The 17972-nt window shown below is 44.3% G+C and overlaps 1 protein-coding gene across 1 annotated transcript; it reads left to right on the forward strand.

Moving 5' to 3' along the window:
• Nucleotides 1–1122: 1122 nt before the first annotated feature.
• On the forward strand, nt 1123–12085 carry LOC310771395 (potassium voltage-gated channel subfamily KQT member 2-like; the record flags this gene model as incomplete). Its single annotated transcript, XM_083664017.1, has 8 exons — nt 1123–1148; nt 1331–1530; nt 2593–2640; nt 3929–4043; nt 5870–6001; nt 7348–7398; nt 10494–10587; nt 11228–12085. The coding sequence occupies 8 exons, from the start codon at nt 1123–1125 to the stop codon at nt 12083–12085; spliced, it is 1524 nt and encodes a 507-aa protein (XP_083520143.1).
• Between the last annotated feature and the right edge of the window lie 5887 nt (nt 12086–17972).

The following is a 17972-nucleotide window of genomic DNA, read 5'->3' on the forward strand; positions in this document are numbered from 1 at the left end:
CTAACTCCTTTTCCTACCTTTTCCTTGACCTCACCGGAAGTCAAACACGCAGTGTTTTTTTGTTTTGTTTTGTTTTTGCCCCACACGTACAGTAGGCTACATTATTAAGCTTCTCTGGACTCAATACGCCACTGCAGGCGCGGACTGCAACATCGGGCGCTTCGGGCAGATGCCCGGTGGCTTGGCATGGCATGGCATGGCCTGCAAAAAAAATAAAAATAAAAATAAAAATAAAAATAAAAATAATTATATAATTATATCGATACTTGGCGTCCAAATATCGATACAATATCGTCAGGCAAAATATCGCGATACTATGGTGTATCGATTTACCCCCCCCCCCCCATCCCCCATTGGATAAGATTTTTGCTTTTAGATGTTTTATTACAGAAGGTGTATGAAACCATTGACCAAAATAGTCATACATTCATTGTGTTACTTATGGATGGAATTATAGTGAAAGTAAATGACCCCCCTTTTTTTGCTGGGGACCCCCTAGAACCCCCTCAAGGACCCCTGGGGGAGTCCCCCAAGGCAAGCCCCACTTTGAGAATCACTGTTTTAGAGTATAGCGTAGATCTCTCTATTATGTGTCTACCAAGCAAATATCGCGATAGAAATAAACACCGCACCTTTTTGCCTTATTTCCGAGAAATCTCCGGCGTACATCTTTGTGAATCGCCCTGTCATAGTTGATTTATGGTTTCTGTTTAGTCACAGTTTTGATTTATGGTTTCTGTGTAGTGATGTCTTTATGCAGTTTGATTTGCTTGCTGCCTTTTTCTTTGGCCCAACTAGCTCCTGTAAACGTCTGTGGAAGACGAGCAAGTCGAGATGCATAATTGCTGAGTGTCTAACCATGCATACTTTGAACGATTCCCGTGTATCAGGTGGAGGAAAACGATGGTGAATCTTTTTTCCGCACGCTTTGTGTTTTACTTTTTGCATAGAGCGACACCAGATCGAGCTCTTCCTTTTGAGGCGTGCAGTGTGTCACTGTCCTTCCCCCGCATGGAGACCACACAGCTGTTCCTTTTGAGGCGCGCCGCGTCACATGTCCTTCTCCCCCGCATGCTTGCTTGTTGCTTCGCGCTGCTTGCCTGATCCACTGAATGCTCCGCAATGTGTTCCTACACGGACACGGCACCGTCTGCTGTACGGACGTTGTCCGTTTTACGTTGCTGCCCCGAGGTAAGATTGACTATAAAGATTAGCCCTTCACTGCAGCATTAGGAGAATCTGAACATTTAGTTCTTCACAATGCTATTTAACTGGTGAACGACACGGACGACGTGTTTCTTATGACCTGCTCACTCGGGTTCCCCTGTAGCCGGAAGGCCAGCTTGAAGGACAAGGTGTTCCCCAGTCCGTCCAAGAGTCCCGTGGCCAAAGGGAAGGCCCCGTCTCCCGGGCCAGAGGACCGGGCCGACGGAAGCCCCAGCAAGGTGGCCAAGAGCTGGAGCTCCGAGACCCGAGGGCCCAAGCACGCCTTCCGAGTGCGAGGCATCACCTCGCGGCAAAACTCAGAGGGTGAGGGAATTACACACTTCAATTGCCACCTACATTACAGTAGCCTATCTGACCAGCTTAGTCATGAGTATCTACAGACCAGGGTTTAATATATATATACTGTATATATATTTATATATATATATATATATATATATATATATATAGAGAGAGAGAGAGAGAGAGAGAGAGAGAGAGAGAGAGATATACATACATGTATATATAGGTATAGATGTCAGAAAATGGTAAAAAATGGCGATCATTGTTCCCCAAAGCCCAAAAAGACGTCCTCAAATCTCTTGTTTTGTCCACAACCCAAAGATAATTCAGTTTCCTGTCACAGAGGAGTGAAGAAACCAGAAAATATTCACATGCAAGAAGCTGTCATCAGAGAATTGTGTGTGTGTGTGTGTGTATATATATATATATATATATATATATATATATATATATACATTTTATTACTCAAACTGATTAATCAATCATCAAAATATTTGGCGATTAATTTAATAGTTGACAACTAATCGATGAAATTGTTGCAGCTCTGACTTCTAGCATTCACTTTGTTGACACCAGATCCATTCCTCGGCTCCAAATCCGGGAGACGTGGAGGGATGAAGTGTAATCAATGTGCCTCCGTGCTGTTAGCTGCATGCTAACAGCTGCATGCTAACAGTGTGTTTTTAGAAGGACGGTGTTGATGACGGCACTTAATTACAATCGAGCGTCTCTGGACGATGCACTCATGCTGCAGACTGTGCACGCGCAGATACTGTAATGTCGCAAAGCATCGACTCGAGTTTTTCCTGCACGAAGTCCGGCGTGCGAGGACGGACGACGAGAATGCCTTTGTTTGGCGTTTCAGTATTCTGGCGAGGAGTTAGCGAGCGATCGATCGGATCTCCAGACATCATTTATTGCTCGACAGCCCACCTGCATCCATATATCATCCAGGCCACTGTATCACTATCGACAAAATATAACTCTCTACTTCACCATCTCTTTGCCTTTCTTTCCTCCTTTGACTCTCTCAACCAATTCTCACGAGTTGTTTTTCTTCCTCCGCTTCACGGCATGTTAAAGTGCTGATTGAAATGCAGGACGAAGACTTTGGACGGAAGAGTTCTCCAGGTTAGACACGTCATCATGACATGTCTTCATTTTAAGTTACTGTCAGATTTTGAATGTCTAGATGCACCATTTTTACAGTTACATCATGATGGTCAGTAAATGTAAACACTTACGAGAGAAGAGAGACCAGCCCTTTCAAACATGAACCAGAAACCATCACGTTGGTCCATAAGTAGCCTGGGTAAACCCAGCCCCCAGTGACCTGCTCTCAGGCTTACCTTGCTCACGAGTCACAAGGTAGTAGTGACTGGGAACTCTGAGAGCAGGTCACGTGGGGGCTGGGTTTACCCAGGTTACTCCATAAGTTCCCATGTTTGGAATTGATTTGTGTGCCATTGTCATCATGCTAGAATCCATAACCAATCTCTTTCCATGTCTCCCCTCTCTCTCTCTTTGCAGCAATTGAAGGTTTAATAAGTAAGACATTGGGATATTTTGTTGGTTGGCTTCTATGGGGGGGGGGGGGGGGGGGGAGAAATCCAAAGACAGCAAGTCACCTTCACCGGTGGTGGAACCATGCATGCGTAGACGCGCAGAATTTTGCTCACTTGACATGAACCCTTTGTATTGGGAGACTAGGAGTGTGTTGACATGCTGGATGAAGGCAAGTCTTAACTGCATGTTTTTGCTAATGCAACTGTAGCTAACAACCAGTAACTATTGTCATCTCTCAACTCAACACAATTCACGATAAGCATTCTTGCTACAGTTATATCAGCGGTAGGCCGAGCGAATTAGTGGGTTCAAGTCAAGTGGTGCCAAGGAAATAGAAAGGTGACACCCAAGACTAAAATGTCCAAAAGCATCGCTTCCCTTGCATGAAGAGACCTCACTTCCCCTACCCGAGTCTGTCGGTAGCATTCCTGCTCAACAATGCCTCGACACTCTCGCCTGTACGCGATTATATGCTTCACAATTCACAGTATCGCCCACAGATCAGCTAAACCTGCTAGCTAAGATTCTGATGTAGAGACTGTAACGGGTGCCGGGAAGAGAGGGTACTTTTCATCAAAGGTTTCTGTAAAGCTGGAAGCGATCACTACTATCCTTCAATTCTGCACCCAGTCTTTTGTGTTGTTCCACATAAACCCCCCCCCTCAGTCCCCAACCAATGCAACGCTCACAAACTGGCTAACTGGCTTCAAACCAACTTGGTAATTGAATTTTGCACCTTGAAGCTGAAAAAGGCCATACACACACAATTTGTGCTTTGCTTAGTGCTGTGGACGCTAGCGGTGTGGAGGCCGATGACGTGTGCTTGAAGAGTGTCCTTGTCTTTGCTTCGCAGAGGCCAGTCTCCCGGGAGAGGAGATACCTGCAGGAGGCGACGACAAGAGTTGCCACTGTGACTTTCTCACGCAAGAGTTATCACCAGGCTTGAAGGTCACAATAAGGGCAATCTGGTAAGAGTTAGGTTTCCTAGCCCATCTTTATGCTTTTTTTTTTTAGACCGTGGAACTTGTGGTACAGAAACAAATAGGCGGTCATGGTTTGTGCATGGCTTTTCTTTATGCTGTGACCATCTATTGTGCAAGGTTTATTAGCTCTGATTTAGAGCATCACTTGGCCTAAGACAACACATTAATTTGCATGTGCGTGTGTGTGTATATGTATGTATATATATATATATATATATATATATATATATATGGCGGTACTTAAGCACTCTATTAAACAAACATTATTAACCAAATAAGTAATCAAATAATTCAGTCATAATGTATTACAATCACATGTTATGTCAAAATACCTGAAAGGTAATTTGTTTTTGTTTTTTTTCCAAATTTCAATTCCTCAGTTGAATTGTAACTCTTCAGTTAATTCCTGATTGACCCCAAAGTAACCATGATTCATGTAGGTCTAACAGTGACTTCCTGTCACAAAGTGAGCTGTCTTCCCCGCAGCATTGTGTAGGTCTAACAGTGACTTCCTGTCATGTAGGTATAACAGTGACTTCCTGTCACAAAGTGAGCTGTCTTCCCCGCAGCATCATGTAGGTATAACAGTGACTTCCTGTCACAAAGGGAGTTGTCTTCCTCCACAGCATCATGTAGGTCTAACAGTGACTTCCTGTCACAAAGCGAGCTGTCTTCCCCGCAGCATCATGTAGGTATAACAGTGACTTCCTGTCACAAAGCGAGCTGTCTTCCCCGCAGCATCATGTAGGTATAACAGTGACTTCCTGTCACAAAGCGAGCTGTCTTCCCCGCAGCATCATGTAGGTCTAACAGTGACTTCCTGTCACAAAGCGAGCTGTCTTCCCCTCAGCGTCATGTAGGTCTAACAGTGACTTCCTGTCACAAAGCGAGCTGTCTTCCCCCGCAGCGTCATGTAGGTCTAACAGTGACTTCCTGTCACAAAGCGAGCTGTCTTCCCCCGCAGCATCATGTAGGTCTAACAGTGACTTCCTGTCACAAAGCGAGCTGTCTTCCCCCGCAGCATCATGTAGGTATAACAGTGACTTCCTGTCACAAAGCGAGCTGTCTTCCCCCGCAGCATCATGTAGGTATAACAGTGACTTCCTGTCACAAAGCGAGCTGTCTTCCCCGCAGCATCATGTAGGTATAACAGTGACTTCCTGTCACAAAGCGAGCTGTCTTCCCCGCAGCATCATGTAGGTCTAACAGTGACTTCCTGTCACAAAGCGAGCTGTCTTCCCCTCAGCGTCATGTAGGTCTAACAGTGACTTCCTGTCACAAAGCGAGCTGTCTTCCCCCGCAGCGTCATGTAGGTCTAACAGTGACTTCCTGTCACAAAGCGAGCTGTCTTCCCCCGCAGCATCATGTAGGTCTAACAGTGACTTCCTGTCACAAAGCGAGCTGTCTTCCCCCGCAGCATCATGTAGGTATAACAGTGACTTCCTGTCACAAAGCGAGCTGTCTTCCCCCGCAGCATCATGTAGGTATAACAGTGACTTCCTGTCACAAAGCGAGCTGTCTTCCCCGCAGCATCATGTAGGTATAACAGTGACTTCCTGTCACAAAGCGAGCTGTCTTCCCCGCAGCATCATGTAGGTATAACAGTGACTTCCTGTCACAAAGCGAGCTGTCTTCCCCGCAGCATCATGTAGGTCTAACAGTGACTTCCTGTCACAAAGCGAGCTGTCTTCCCCGCAGCATCATGTAGGTATAACAGTGACTTCCTGTCACAAAGCGAGCTGTCTTCCCCCGCAGCATCATGTAGGTATAACAGTGACTTCCTGTCACAAAGCGAGCTGTCTTCCCCGCAGCATCATGAAGTTCCTGGTGACAAAGCGGCGCTTCAAAGAGAGCCTGCGGCCGTACGACGTGATGGACGTGATCGAGCAGTACTCGGCCGGCCACCTGGACATGCTCTCTCGCATCAAGAACCTGCAGTCCAGGCAAGTGAACATCCTCTATATCCACTGTATCCGAGCCACGCCCCTTTTTAGGATATCTCACCTGTTGCACTCCGGTTTTCACTAGTGTTCACTAGTGTCTCATCATCACTCACTATCTGTGAGGTTACACATCAAACACCATAGTGCATATCATTTAGATGCCTCGCAGCGTCACGTCACGGAGTGTTTGTGTTGCGGTGGTCACCTTGAGTCCCAGTTTGAGTCTCTCTATTTGCTGTGCACTTGGAAATGGAGTGGGCCACTGCTGTCTAACAAATGTGAATATCTGAAAAAACGAGACATCACATCGCTTATATTTCAACATTGTGAGCGAGAGCAGAAGTAGCTGAAGGGTTCGATGTATAACGTGTGTATGTCGTGTTAAAGTTGTGTGAACTGTCACAGATTTAAAATGTGTGAATTTGAGTGAAAAGTGCATTCCTTAAAGTCTGTCAGCGATCAAGTGAATTATGACATCACACTCATGGCTGGCTCCATCAAGCTCCCATTATAAAGTCAAGTCAAGTCAGGTAAACGGTGCTTTCTCAAAAAGTACAAAAGTGATCAAAAAGCTGAATTAAAGTGATCAAGTAGTAAAATTGGTGACCCGTTTGAGGGGTTTGTAGTGCAAAGTATGAAAGAGTAGTTTTGAGTTTAAAGAGGATGTGGTCTGAGAGTCCTCCCGTAGATTTAAACAGTCAGGTACTACTAAGAAGTTGTGTGTGCTGTGTTCAGGACCAAAGATGGCCGCCGCAACAAAAACACTCCGTGACTGGAACCCGTGCGAACATCAGCTGAGAGGCATCTATAGCGTGTATAGATTCTTTTTCATAGTGATCTGTATGGCGTACAATTGATCAAGGCTTACACATTTTCAGGTTTCTTCCAATTACAAGTGAGATTAGATGTTTGTGTTTGTGGCGTCACTGGATACACACATGTTGAGACACCTTCATTCAATTGCCCGTTTCATTTGTCCAACTACATGTGTTGTATTCAGACTTCTGTTTAATTTCAGTCAGCTTTCTCTACATATCAATGTGTGATCCAATCCTCCAGCTGCGTACGCCCCAGAAATACATTTTAGAATATAACATAGTAATAATAATAATATTATAATATTATATAATAATATTATATTCCCACAAATGATATGCATACTTGTGTATACACTTTCATCCACACAGCAAGTCAGAGTCACTGTATGTTATATGTGCGTGGAATATATTGATTTATATTATATGTACCGTATATATATGTATATTGGTTTTCCATAGTTGATGTGATTCCACGCGTTGTTGCTTCAATTTGCATTGCACTCATATCGTCTCTGTGTGCCTCGCCAGGATAGATATGATTGTGGGGCCCCCTCCCCCATCAACACCTCGCCATAAGAAGTCCACTGAAGGTCCTAGGTTAGGTCAATAGACTGCACCTCTATATAACAACCATGTTACCAGCATTATGCTACTTACCTCATAGTGCCAATGTTGAAGCGGTACCATGCTGCCCCCTATTGTTTTGATTGACACAACCCCTTTTGAGTTCAAGCCATGTGACATGAGCGATCTCTGAGATGTCTTTTGAATGAGACGTTCATGAGCCGACGCATTGAATCGGAATGCATATATTTGCTGCTTAATGCTGCTTCTGGATATTCTGAACGAAGAAAGTGGGTTTGGGAACGGCGTGGCCGAGTGAAAATCATTCTGATTGTACTGATTGTATTCTACTTGAACGTTAAATCAATCAAAATGGGCTGATATAGGATATATAGTGTATGTGGATGGAACAGCCCTTTTCAGTAAGCTATCTACTCAAGAGAAAAGGCAAAATATATAGACTGTGTGAAACGCAAGGAATCTACCTATTAGCCAATAGGTAGCATTTCTAGGAAGTTTTTTTATGTTTTAAGCTGTCTGAAACAGGTAGGATACATTATTTGCAATCTTTCTAGGTGGCCTATATATTTTTGGCAATTTTTTTTGGAGGAAGCATGCAAAGGTTCCTTAGGTGGGGTAGGATATCCCATAACACCTTGTGACCCTGCTAACCGACGAAGAAGAACGAAACTACAGTAGCCCCAATGCCCCCAAACTTCCGTTTGAATGGCGGCAGCCAAAAGCTCTCACTACAGAAGAAAATGAAACAACGTTAGCTAAAATAACAAACATCTATCATTTTTCTTTCTTCAAACAACATCAAACGTTTCACTTTAGTCCGGTCAGTTGTTTGTACGGCGTCAGGAAAGTTACTTTTGACTGAAAGTAGGGGGGAAGCATCAACTGAGTGGAATCGGGACACTGCTATGCTAGCTAGTAGCCTGGGATTCTGACGAAACTGCAAGCTCATGTTCTGCTCTCGCAGATTGCATTTGCGTCTGGCGATGTCAGGCTATTAGCTAGGCAAGTCGAGCTAAGCTTGAAATATACTGTCCCGGTGGCTCGGTCCTTCGCGCGGCCCGACCTGGGTTCGAATCCGATCTGTGGTCCTTTGCCGCATGTCTGCCTACTTTCCTGTCGATTAAAGGCAAAAATGCCCCCCCAAAATAGCCTAATCTTAACCCATTGATACCTGATGCAGCATTTGTGTGTATATCCCTCATTTGTGTGTGTATCCCTTTAAGATTGGTCTTAAAGGGATACACACACAAATGAGGAATATACACACAAATGCTGCATCAGGTATCAATGGGTTAAAAAAGAAAAAGAAAAATACTTTGACGTGAGCCTCGAGTTGACAGCTAGACAGACCGTAGTCTAACGTCACTGACCACTTGAAAGTACAGGTGTAAACGTCCCCCAAGACACATTGAAGACGGATTGCGATCTGATCGGGCAAACCACCTCCGGAGGTGGTCAGGGACGCATTGTGACCACATTGCAATCAGATTGCAATCTGATCACCCAAAACGCATGCCAACGCCAGGTGTAAAAATGAAATCAGGCTAATGTGGTCGAGCACTATCCGATTGCAATCTGATCACAGCAAATGCATGTTAGTGCCAGGTGTAAATGGCCTCCTACATTCAAAGTAGGTACCTCATTAGGAGGTACCTCATTAAGCAGGTACCTCATTAAGCAGGTACATGTACCTACTGAGGTAGCCAGGAGATAGACAGGTTCCTTGCGTTTCATACACAGCCATAGTGTGATAGATGTGACGATGTCCCAAACACTTGTGCTAATGAGCTGCATGTAGCGCCGCACTCAACAGGGGTTTGACAGCAGCTAGACGACTGTATGCTTGCTCTCATTTTGGAGAGGGAGAGCTCCCCCCATAGGATTGCAATGGAAATGAAGCATGAAACATAACGAAAGCATGTGGCGCATTTGACTTTGACAACATGTCCCCTAATTAATTAATTCATTAATTAACAGTGTGGGTTTTTTGTTTGTCTTTCTGTTTTGATGACGAATGATGCTTGATCACATAAAGCATGCATCATCCACACTGCTTCACCTGCACATCATAAATCAACGCTTTAGTCAGGAAATCCTCGATTTCCTCTCAGAAAGTGTTGAGCCATTATTCCATTTATTCAAGAATTTTTTATGTATTTTTTAACTTTGTATATTGAGAAATATTACTTTCTCTCACAATGTACAGCGTGATTACTCCGGAGTTAATGTCATCTTTTGTACTAACAGTGTACCAGTACAGTACCTATAATGTACCATTCCAGTTACGTAACGTAATGCATGAGGTCAATGAAAGGTCCAGGTTTGTGCTCAGTTTGATGGTCATACTGTTCCCTGACATAATCGGAGGGACAGACCCCCGTCGTTATTAGTCACAAACACACATCCATGCAGATTGAGGCACCATGAAATGTGTCTTCTGTGTTTGACCCATCCTGGCTAGTCCTCCTCCACGATCAGGGCACGAGCGGTGGGCAGCTGCAGTGAACTTCTTCCAACCTGCCGCTGGTCAGACGACGATCTTCTGCATGTTTTTAGTGGGGGGGTTATATACTGTATGGAGGAACCAGGGGAGCACGGGGAGAACATGCAAACTCTCCACACAGACAGGCCACGAGATAACCCACCTGGGCAACAGCAGGCACCGAACGCATGGGGAGACATACAGTACCCCTAGTGTCAACGTCGTCCCAAGCAGGCATCGAACCCAGGACCTTCTGAGTAGTTCAATAATAACTACTGTATAAGTTCTCTCCAAGTTCCTCCCAAACTTCCAGATTATTGCTCAGTAGGTGCTACATAGATCGTGCGTCATGCACACCCCGTAATAATATAATAGGTACCAGGTAGTTAAAAAATAACCGTTCTTTGTAAGTTCCTGAATTGTTACCACCATATTCCATAACTTCACATCGTGTTCCCTGTACTTATATGTACGGTATTATTACGTACTGTGCTGGTACACCTTTAGCACAATCGATGCCACGGTAACTCTGGAGTAATTACGCTGTAATCTGATGTGCGAGGACAGTGTTTTTTAAACCTCAGATATTGCCTTTCTCACATGCTAGAGTTGACCAGATAGTTGGTAAGGGTCCTAAAGCTGAAGGAGAGACTCCCGATGACCAGAGCATGATGGGCCGTCTGGTGAAAGTGGAAAAACAGGTGAGAATGTGCTTCTCTCGGGCATCCAGGTAGTCCCTGCCTACCAACACAAGGGTCGTAGAATAATGTGCTTCTCTATGGTGGATGGAAGTCCTTTGAGGTGATGTTGAACTTTGTTAGCAAAAAAAAAAAAAAAAAAACATTAAAGGAACACTCCGCCCATTTTCAACCAGCTTTGTATCATTAGAACATCAGTAGTATATCAGAAAACTGTAAACGGTTTTGAAGTCTGTCATTTAATTTGACAGTTATTGAGTGTTAAAGTGTGGATCACTGGTCCACACTAACTTTAATAACTCATTAACTCAAATCAACTCTCAATAACTGTCAAACTAGATGAATGATGAATAGTTTGTAGTAGTCATAGCACCACCTACTGGCAACACAAAAAGCGGTGTATCTTGAGATCCCTTCATCCGATCAACTTCAAACTTGGGGAGTGTGCTGCCGGGAACCCGTCGGAGTCTCTAGTGCAGAATTCCGGACACGTGCATAGCCATAGCGCCACCTACTGACGTTCAACATCACTTTAAGTTGGTTCATATAGTTACACCGATGTCAAAACATTAGATTTAGTGTCTGTGATTTACTTTTCCTGACAAGCAGTGTGTTTTCATTCTGCGGCTTGTTTTCCCTGCAGGTGGGCTGTATGGACAGGAAACTAGATTTCCTAGTCAATGTGTACGTGCAGCGCATGGGCATCCCCCGCTCGGAGACGGAGGCCTTCTTCAACTCCAAAGAGCCCTATCCTGCCCCGCCCTACCACAGCCCCGAGGAGACCAGGGAGGAGAAGCAGGAGGTGAAAGAGGAGAAGGAGGTGAAGAGCTGCTCGGCCGTGGAGGTGGTGCGCTCAGAGGGCTCCGTGGAGAAAGACCCCTTGCTGGGCGTGTCCGTGGCCGGCTCGGCGGGCACCCCTTCCGGCAGCCACGGCCGGCACGCCACCTCCTGGCAGCAGCAGCTGCAGCACCCGCTCAGCCAGCCGGCCTGGAACAGCAGCGTGGCCAACACGCCCTCGCCCGTCGGGGGCAGCGGCGAGCAGCATTCCCCCACCCCGTTCCGCCTGCCGCCCCCGCCGCTCCACGACCGCTCCTCCTCCGGCAGCGGCCAGCGCGGCGACAGCGGCTCCCAGAGCAGGAGGCGCCACAGGAGGCAGAGGGGCCAGCGCGAGGCCACGGTGGCCGTGGAGAGCGACACGTCGCTCTCCATCCCCTCCGTGGACCACGAGGAGCTGGAGCGCTCCTTCAGCGGCTTCAGCGTCTCCCAGGCCAAAGAGGACTTCTTCGGCCCTTCCTTCTTCGCAGGCCCCGGAGGAAGGGGGACGGGGCACGCGGCGGGGAACGAAGCCGCGGCCGCCGACGGACCTTCACTCTGTGCCAGGGTCAGACCCTTCATCGCAGAGGGCGAGTCAGACACGGACTCCGACCTGTACACTCCCTCGCCTCTGTCCTTCTCCGGAGAGGCTGCCTCTGGAGAGAGGGGATGGCCAGGACTCAAGTAGGTCAAGACTGACCACCTGCTCCACCTGGCTTGTTGTCAAAGGAGCTGATGGTTTGGCTCGCCAATGCATCAGACTGATACTCCATAGCCAAACGGAGTCACTATTGTTTCTCATAATGCTATTACATAGCTGAGATAGCTCACTTAAGTGGATAGTAAAAAATATGTTCTCAAATTAATCATCATCAACACCTTTTTTGTTTTTGCTGTGACAGTTCAGATACATATCTATCAAGATCAAGTCATCAGAAGCTTTAGGGACATCTTGACGTGGTTGGAAACATGTTCTGTTGTATTTACTAGTGACGAAAAGTTCTTGGATGTATGGCAAATTATTTTTGCATTGAACATAATTCTTGAACTTTATTTTGTCAGTGTGGCGAGTGCATCCCAGCACCTGTTATGTTAAACACTCACCACTTGAACTTTCAGAACACATGTGGGAGTTATCAATGCATTGATCAGATGCCCCCCACACGGTTAGCCTAGCGTCTCCATAACGTCTATACCTTTGAATGACTTGAGGTGTTATGATGCCAAAACCATAGTTTATGATAATCGATTAGATTCTTGCAGAGGGGAAAAAAAAAGAGGAAAAGAAAGAAAAAGAATATGGTGTTTTTCAGCATCATTAATTCAGCCTGGTGTTTGATTGAATACTGCAAAAAAAAACATTTTCTTCAAAATATTGCAGATATTTTCCCATCGATAAACCAGTGAACCTCCTGCATGGCATGTTAAACGGTTGATTTAAGAACTGTGTCAAGTAGGCTACAAACCAAACAACAGCAACGGAAATTCAGCAGAAAAAGTCCATGCGGATTTTTCGTCTGCACAGACATACAGTATATATACGGTGGTACTTCAAAGGAGAAAAAATGCACGCATGACTGGTTTCAAGCAAGAATATGTTATTTTGATTATTGGGCTTGCTTGAACTCCAATCATGTAAATGCAACATGCTGATTTCAATCATTCAATCATTTTTCCAGGCAAAACATGTCTTCACATCATGTACAGTGCCAATACAAAGGCTGATATTTAACGCAACCTGGCAACAAAACATGGCTTCACATAGAGACTACAGCTCACCTACTTTTTGTACTCTCAAGGTTAGACTGGGTAAAGTGCGCGCGTCCGGGTAGTGCAGCGCTAGATTCCCTGCCTACTAACACCAGGGTTGCAGGTTCGAGCTCCCGTGTTACCTCCCGGCTTGGTCGGGCGTCCATACAGGCACAATTGGCCGTGTCTGCGCCGGGTGGGTGGGAAGCCGGATTTAAGGGTATGTGTCCTGACAGTCCTGGTTGCTGTGCTAGTGCCTCCTCTGGTCGGTCAGGGTGCCTGTTTCGGGGGGAGGGGAACCGGGGGGAGGAATAGCGTGATCCTCCCATGCGTTACCTCCTCGTTGTCCGGTGAAAAGAAGGGCCTATCGGAGGAAGCATGTGCTATTCTACAACTCTCCGCAGAGGAGGTGGAGCAACGACCAGGACAGCAGGGGGAATTGGTACAATTGTGGAGAAAACGGAGGGGGGGGCGGGGGAACAGAACAAACTTGATAAAAGCTCAATGAAGAAATGCATTACAATGCCATCGAGATGAACCATCCTCTGCAAATATCAATTAACATGGCCTTAATTTAAGTGTTACAGCTATCTGAATTATCATTTTAGTTAATAGCATTTTGTGAAAACAGTGCGAGTCTCAAATTAAATAATAATAATGCATCTTTCAAATGTTTAGATGGTTCCTCGGCCCTGAGAGTAGTTTAAGTTAGGCTTGACACACTCAGTTTCGCGCGGCTGTACTGTACCAGCGCAGGAGAGAGTCTGGCTCCTCTTACTCTCGTCTGGTGGTCTAGCGGGAAAAAAGGCTCTGTTATCTTTACAACCATCCACCGGAAATACCAAGCAAGCCTGCTTTATTGCACAATCCAAATCTTCGTCAGAACTTGCCATTTTCTGCGTCTAGCAAACTAGCGTTGTTGTTGTTTCACAGCGGGGGAAGCATTTGAGAGCGACACGCAGGGAGCAGAAAAGGATTTCCCTTCCACTCTGACTGAAATGGTCGCAGCCAATGGCAGAGCTTATACTGCTTGCTTGCTTATACTGCTTGCTTGCCCGCTTCCAGTGAGTCAGACTAGGTAACACTTGAATGCATCGTTTGGGTCTCAGCAAATGATCGCCACAAAATCATTAATAACTTTAAAATTAGGAAGCCTTCAATAGCTCCAAACCTTCCTCGATCGTTTGATTTTGCATTCGCCCACTCTTCAAACTGCTCTCACTCCAAAGAACCACCTGAACCTAAAATGAAATTTCAACACGAAAAGTAAGGAATCATCCTTTGATAGAGGCTATTCATTTCACAGACTCAATCCATATTTTTCTGAAAAGAGGGGAAGAAAAGGCTTGCTGGCATGTTTTCTACAACCCAAAGAAAGACCTTTAAGGTTTTACATGATACAGTAGTTTTGAGTTCGACACCGTCATGTAACTGCATACACTTTCTTCTTCTTCTTCTTCAATAATAAAACTTTGTACATCACTGAGCATCTTGTCTTGGGTCTCCTTCACATTCTATGTCAATCCACTACAGCAGTGATACTCAACCTGAGGCTCTCGAGCCACATGTGGCTCCTTTATGGGTAGTTGTGGCTCTTTTAATAAATCAATAAATAAACATCTAAGAATAAATAATGGGAGGAAAGGGACTTTTTGGGATTCTGGCTCTTGAGTAGGGAAAAGGTTGAGTACCAATGCATTACAGTAATAACAATTGTGCATCATACCAAGCTTTGATGGTTGAACGACTTTAGCAGCATGATGTAATGGTGCACAAGTATCACTAGGTGGTGCTCAATACCTCTAATCCTTAATGGACGTGTGAGTGAGGGTGAAAATCATTGGAAATGATATTGACCAAAAATATGACTCAAAATAGAGGAAATATCCTATACAGTATCATCATACATTTGAAGTATTTAATTCTCCAATCCAGAGCAATTCAGTCATTATGTTACATACTATAGACTATAGGATGGGCATTTTTTTTAACAGGATACATACATGTTATGCAGGACATGTCACATGTTATACACCATCATACATCATTTATCTTCTTACATTGTACTTTTTTTTTTTTTTTTTCAAAAAATAAAGCCTTTTCCAAGCTTTTACAATTTTGTATAAAGACCTGAATTCATTAAGCTAAAGAGATGGTTATGGTTAAGGAGTGAGTGTCGCTGGAAACCAACACTTTTGCCACAGACTGAACATGTAAATGGCTTCTCTGCCGTGTGGATCATCCTGCGTTTGGTCATTTGGCTTTTAAGACCAAAACTTTGACCACACACTAAACACCTAAATTGTTTCTCTCGTGTGTGGACTACCATGTGTATTGTGTATCTTCAAGTGGTCACTTCGATTAAAAGCTTTATCACAGACTGAGCATTTAAATGGTCTCTCTCCCGTGTGGATCCTCATTACCTATTAATTAACGCTTATTAATAGAACCTTAATATAAAGCGTTACCATAGATATCTATATATAGATATATGTGTGTGTGTGTGTGTGTAAATATGTGTGTATGTGTGTATATATATGTGCGTATATATATATGTGTATATGTATATATATATATATATGTGTGTGTATGTATGTATATATGTATGCATACATACATATATATTCTCTCCTCTTCTGTATAAAATATGTCATATTGAATCTCTCTAGTTTTCTATGCCCTTACACAGCTTTATTGGATTTGTTGACCACAGCAGCCTCCAAAGAGCCTCCTGTGCAGCAGGAGAAGAGCATTTCCTCACGAGCATCTTTCTCAGATAATTACCTAGACCTGACCACGGAGAGTAGAGACAACACAGGAAGCGTTGGAACCAGGGGCGGACTGCATAATCGGGCACGTCGGGCAAATGCCCGGTGGCCTGGCTTGGCCTGCCAATTTTTTTTTTTTTTTTTTGCAGGCCAGGCCAGGCCACTCACTGAACAGCAGGCCAGGCGCTGCCTACTGGTTTACTAGTGGTTTTATTACTTTATTCAGGTTTAAAGTGGGTGCATCTCATTGTAAAATTGGACTTGGCCCAAATTGGGCTTCAAACGGCCCAAATTGGGTTTCAAAAGGCCCAAATCGGGCTTCAAACGGCCCAAATCTGGCTTTAAATGACCCAAATTGGGCTTCAAACGGCCCAAATCTGGCTTCAAACGGCCCAAATTGGGCTTCAAACGGCCCAAATTGGGCTTCAAACGGCCCAAATTTTTCGCCGACGCGGCACGCACGTCGGCCCATATCGGCCTGGCCTGCTTGGCATCTAATGCCCGGTCTGAATTATTTTTTATGACCAAATTTTTATTATGACATTATAGACATAACATTCACATTGACATGTTGGCTGCTTTCATTCCCCTTCCCTATTCACCATCTCCTGTACACACCAAAACATATAAAAGAGCATACATACAATCACATATACAGTGTAGATACTGTATACACCTGCATGCAAGCACGCTATACAATATGATACACTTTACACCACTCGACGTAGGCTATATCGTTTTACTAATTCGATTGCATCTGTAAGAGCTTCAATTGTTTCCCTTTTTGCACCATTTACCCTCGCTATGGATGATTCTAAAACAAGAGTACTATGAAATAAAGACATCCACTGATCTACTTTAAGGACATGAGGTGGTTTCCATCTCATTACCAGAATCTTCTTTGCAGCTGTAAGGCCAGAGCAAAATATTTGCTTGGTTTTACCAGACATATTGATGGAGGAATCATCATTTAACAACATAACATTGGGTAAACAGGGTATTTTAGAGCCAATAATAACTGATAAAATCAGTGCAATCTGTACCCAAAATGATCTTACACCTGAGCATTCCCAAAACATATGGATATAGGTGCCAATTGACTTTTGTGAACATAGCAAGCAAAAAGGGGTTGTAGTTATCTGTAATTGGCAACACTTTCTAGGTGATAGATAGAATCTATGAATCATTTTATAATGTAACAGTTGATTATTATAATTGCGGGATGTGGCAGAGATGTTTCTCCATACTCTTTTCCAGTCTATTATCAGTCCATAATCTTTCAAATCAATGTTCCAGACTTTAACAATTCCCATATAGCTTTGGGTATTGTGTTGTATCTTTTTATATACATGCGACACAAAACCCACCCCAGGTTTGGGTGTTTTAAGCATTTCCACCATTGGGTGCATTTTGAGAGGCTGATTCCATGGCACACCATAGGTGCGCATAGCCGTCCGGAGTTGCAAATAGAAAAAAAAAGATGAGCCAGGCAAATTAAAATCTCTTTTTAACTCTAGGAAGGACTTTAATCCTTCATCATTCATGACATCCGGTAAAGTATGAATCCCTTGATTCTGCCACTGTGGGAAATAGATGGGTTTCTCCCCAATGTTCAAGTGGTTATTCCTGAATATTGGCGTATCGAGGTGCCAGATCGATCCCCAATCACCAAGCTTTTCTACACAATTCCATATATGAATAGAGTGAGCGACAATTGGACCAAAATGTTCGAGACAGTAGTGGTCAGATAAATCAGAAAACAGTACATCTTTAAGTAGAAGTGGTGACACTATTTGTTTTTCAATCTCTACCCACGACACCTTAGAATTATTATTGAACCAATTCTTTAAAGGGCGAAGCATGAAGGCATAGTAGTACATTTCAAAGTTTGGCACATTTAGACCTCCAGACATTCTATCATGCTGTAATATAGTTGTTCTAATTCTAGGGAACTGATCTTTCCAAATGTATTTTGAAACACAGCCTTGAAGTTTGTCCCAAAATCTAACAGGTGGTGACAGTGGAAGCATACTGGCGAAAAAGTTTACTCTTGGCAGA

The sequence above is a fragment of the Poromitra crassiceps genome (genome assembly GCF_964638095.1).
Source record: "Poromitra crassiceps genome assembly, contig: HAP1_SCAFFOLD_587, whole genome shotgun sequence".
Lineage (NCBI taxonomy): Eukaryota > Metazoa > Chordata > Actinopteri > Beryciformes > Melamphaidae > Poromitra > Poromitra crassiceps.